We start from the raw sequence: 4,077 nt of genomic DNA, 5'->3' as shown, positions 1-4,077 counted from the left end.
GACAGAGAGAGACAGAGCATGAACAGGGGAGCTATAGAGAGAGAGGGAGAGACAGAATCTGAAGCTGGCTTCAGGCTCTGAGCTAGCGGTCAGCACAGAGCTTGACATGGGGCTTGAACCCAGGAACCATGAGATCATGATCTGAGCCAAAGTCGGACTCTCAACTGACTGAGCTACCCAGGTACCCTGCATAATAATTGTTAAAAATAAAATGTTAGGCCATCAGACAAGTTAAATACAGTGAAAAAGTTGTATGTCAAACTACCCTGATTATTTCTTTTAAATGATATTAAGAGTTTGGGGTAAGGAGGGATAGAAAAGGTAGGACCCATCCATGTTTAACAATGCATCAACACCACACTTTCTAAACATTGAATTCATTGTTCTGGGATGATTTTAGTAAAACTTGTTAAAAGTTTTAATTAATTAATTAATTAATTAATTAAGCATGAGCAGGGAAAGGGCAGAGAGAGAGAGAGAGAGGGAGAGAGAGAGAGAGAGAGAGAGAATCCCAAGCAGACTCTGCACTGTCAGTACAGAGCCTGTCATGGGGCTTGGTCTCAGGAACCCATGAGATCATGACCTGAGCTGAAACCAAGAGTTGGACGTTTGACTGATTGAACCACCCAGGTGCCCATTTTTAGTAAAACTTTAAGAGGAAAAATAGTTTCTGGCTTCCTACAAAATTGATGTGTACTGCTGTGTCTACAGGGAATTTTAATGAGATTTCATTGAGAAAATTAATTATATAGAGACAAACCATTTTTTAAACAAATAACAATGCCAATATTGGCTTGATTGAATTAAATATGGAATACCAAAAAATAGAAAAAAACAGTACTTTTTGTAGAGATTGGAATAACCTTTGAAATACAATAAAACTGTTTCACAAGTTGGTTTCTTTGAAGTAGTCAATCTGTAAAATTTCTAAGAAAGAGACTGTGGTAAGAAATCAGAGGAATAACTGAAGATGAGCATTTCCTTTGCCATAATTGACCATTGCAAGAAATGGACAACTACATGTTTTCCAGTGGCATGCATGCTTTGTGCAAAGCAAGCAGGTGACCTCAACTTTATTCCCACACATCCAAAACCATGCATTGTTCATAACTCTATAGCTTTTCAAAACGTGCCCTAGTTCTTAAAATTCCACAGTCAACTTTTTAAATCCTAAGAATGACCCATCATTACCTGCTTGCATGTGAATGTCTTTGTTAAGTTTCCAGGCTGAGAGTATGTAAATCCTAAGGGAATGATAAAGTTGTGATTATACATGTTTTCAAATATCCAGAAGCAAAGCAATTTCTTTAGAAGGTGGATACACGTCCTGAGGACAAACACCTGCCCAGAGCTTTCTGTAGAGCCCCTGTAACATCTTTGTTTCTGAGGCTATAGATGAGTGGGTTGAGCAAGGGAGTGAGGATAGTGTAGAAGGCAGACACAGCCTTGTCCTTGTCAGGGGTATGGTAAGAGTGAGGCAGCACATAGGTGTACATGGCAGCCCCATAGAAAAGGCTGACAACCACCATGTGTGAGGAGCAAGTGGCCACTGCCTTTCGTCTCCCCTCTGCTTCACTCATTCTATAAACAGTGATGAGAATCCTTGTATAAGAGGCTGAGATGACAGAGAAAGGGATGAGGAGCATCAGGATGCAGCAGACATACATGGCTGTCTCATAAGTTGATGTGTCAGTACAAGAAAGCTTCAGAAGGGCAGGGACCTCACAGAAGAAGTGGTTGATTTCTCGAGAGGCACAGAAAGGGAACTGCATGGTGACTGGGGTAAGCAGGAAGCCATCTATGGACCCTCCCAGCCAGGCTGCCAGCACAATCAACATGCAGACCTTTCGGCTCATGAGGACAGGATAGCGCAAAGGGTTGCAGATGGCTACATAGCGGTCATAGGACATGAGTCCCAGAAGGAAAAACTCAGCCCCTGCCAATGTCAGGTACAGGAAGTGCTGGGCAGTGCATCCTGCAAAGGATATGGCCCTCTGGCCCAAGATCTGGTCAACCAGCATTTTTGGCACAATGGTAGAAATGTACAAGATGTCCATGAGGGAGAGCTGACTGAGCAAGTAATACATGGGAGTGTGGAGGCGGGAGTCCATGTGGATGAGAATGATCATGATGGTGTTGCTGGCTATGGAGATGATAAAAACCAAGAGGATGAGGGCAAAGAGAAGCCAGGGAAAACGGTTGTCGCTGAACAAGCCCAGCAGAACAAAGTCGGCATACATGGAATGATTGCCCCACTCCATAGCTCTGTCAGTTAACACTAAAAAGACATGAATACAATAGGTAAAGTTGGGCACAAAGGATAAATATTTATGTTGTTCAAAAAGTGTAGTGCAGTCATGGACAGAATCAAGACAAATCAATCAAATTTCATTGTGTAATTCTCCCACTTCTCGAATGATTCCTAGGATTTATTCTGATGGGTTGCTTTGAGAAATTGACCTTTACCTTTGGGCCTTAAGAATGGTCCACTCCACTTATAAAGCTCAAAATTTCCAACTTCTTGGAAGAACCTCAGAAGAATTATATATCTTACATCATATAATCACTCATTCAAGGATGATATACTTGATTTGTTGACCATTGCTTTTAAACTTAGATATCATGTTGAAATAATTTTATGTCCTTTGGCTTAAGAATACCTATTTATTTATTAATTCATTCATTCACTCTCCCATTCATTTATTCATTTCTTTATTTTTATTTTTTTCTCAAACATAATCTTACATTGAAGAAGATACACATAAAAGAGAAAAATTTGAACTTGTCTGAAGAGAGATAAAGTGTGGGTAAACAAGGGACAAAATCCCCATTTTATATTTCTCTCTATATTATGCTCTAGTTCTTAAAATCAAAATTCACTTTGAAAACCTTGATCAAGAGAATATATTTTCTCTATGAAAGTACAACCACCTTGACCTTTTATCTAATTTGAGCTACTTTTTTAAAAAAATTATAATTCCAATATAAGGTGAAAATACAGTGTTATATTACTTTCAGATATGCAATATAATAATTCAACAATTCTATAAATCGCTTGTTGATGATCACAAAAGTGCACTCCTGAATCCATATCACTTATTTCAGCCATTACTCCACCTACTTCCTCCCGGTAATTATCAAGATTCTTATTCATAAGTAAGAATCTGTTTCTTGATTAGACTCTCCTTCTATCTTTTTTTCCCCTTTTGAGTCATTTGTTTTCCTTCTTAATTCCATATTAGTAAAATTATATGGTATTTGTCATTGACTGACTCATAATGCTAAAGCATTATATTTTGTAATTTCATCCACGTCATTGCAAATGGCAAGATTTTACTCACTTTTGTGGTTGAATAGCATTCCATTATATATAATATATATATATAAACTACATCTTTTTTATCCATTAATTTATGGATAGACATTTGGGCTGTTTCTATAATTTGGCTATTATAAATAATGCAGTTATAAACATTAATTTATACTATTCTTGACACATTTGTGCATTGCAAATTTTGGGTGTTAGCTGATATTTATTAGGTCTTGGATGTTTACAAATAAGAATTGTATGATGAATAAAAAAACAAGAGCTATGAGCTTTGAGCAACAATCTAAGAATTATTAGAAAGAAGAATATCAAAGGGAAATTGTTTAGGGCCAGTTGGTATTCATTTTACTTCTTTTAGCAGAAAACTACTGATTAATACTCTGCAACTCATTAATATGATTAGTGAGATGGGAGCAATAACCACTGAGTAACTTTTTTAATAGAAAAAGAAATAAGAAAACTGTAACTGTTTTAAATAATTCGAGAGATCATTGTCTCTCAAAAAAGAGACTTTTTTGCTTAAACTTGAAGTTTTAATTATACATATGTAGTCCTTTCATTTAAATAATAGTTCACCACACTTATGAACAGGTAGGTTGTTGGGACACTTTCTATCAGCAACATATAGAATTTCCCTGTCCAATGTGGTAGTCACAAGCCACATGAGTCTATTCTCAATAGCCTGAAACATGGGTGTTCTGAATGGAGGTGTACTGAAAGCACAAATTACATTAAAAATTTAAGACATA

At 37.0% G+C, this 4,077-nt stretch overlaps 1 protein-coding gene across 1 annotated transcript; it reads right to left on the bottom strand.

Moving 5' to 3' along the window:
• Nucleotides 1-1,307: 1,307 nt before the first annotated feature.
• Nucleotides 1,308-2,261, bottom strand: LOC115293807 (olfactory receptor 2T27). Its single transcript, XM_029941499.1, has one exon. It carries the CDS (start codon nt 2,259-2,261, stop codon nt 1,308-1,310), a length of 954 nt encoding a protein of 317 aa, XP_029797359.1.
• Nucleotides 2,262-4,077: the final 1,816 nt, after the last annotated feature.

Source organism: Suricata suricatta, chromosome 6 (assembly GCF_006229205.1).
Source record: "Suricata suricatta isolate VVHF042 chromosome 6, meerkat_22Aug2017_6uvM2_HiC, whole genome shotgun sequence".
Classification (NCBI taxonomy): domain Eukaryota; kingdom Metazoa; phylum Chordata; class Mammalia; order Carnivora; family Herpestidae; genus Suricata; species Suricata suricatta.
Note: the sequence above shows the minus strand (reverse complement) of the source record. Positions and strands in the feature narration are given on the sequence as shown.

Excerpts from the sequence above, each read along its gene's own strand:
- LOC115293807 (XM_029941499.1), bottom strand. The coding sequence starts at position 2,261 with ATGGAGTGGGGCAATCATTCCATGTATGCCGACTTTGTTCTGCTGGGC.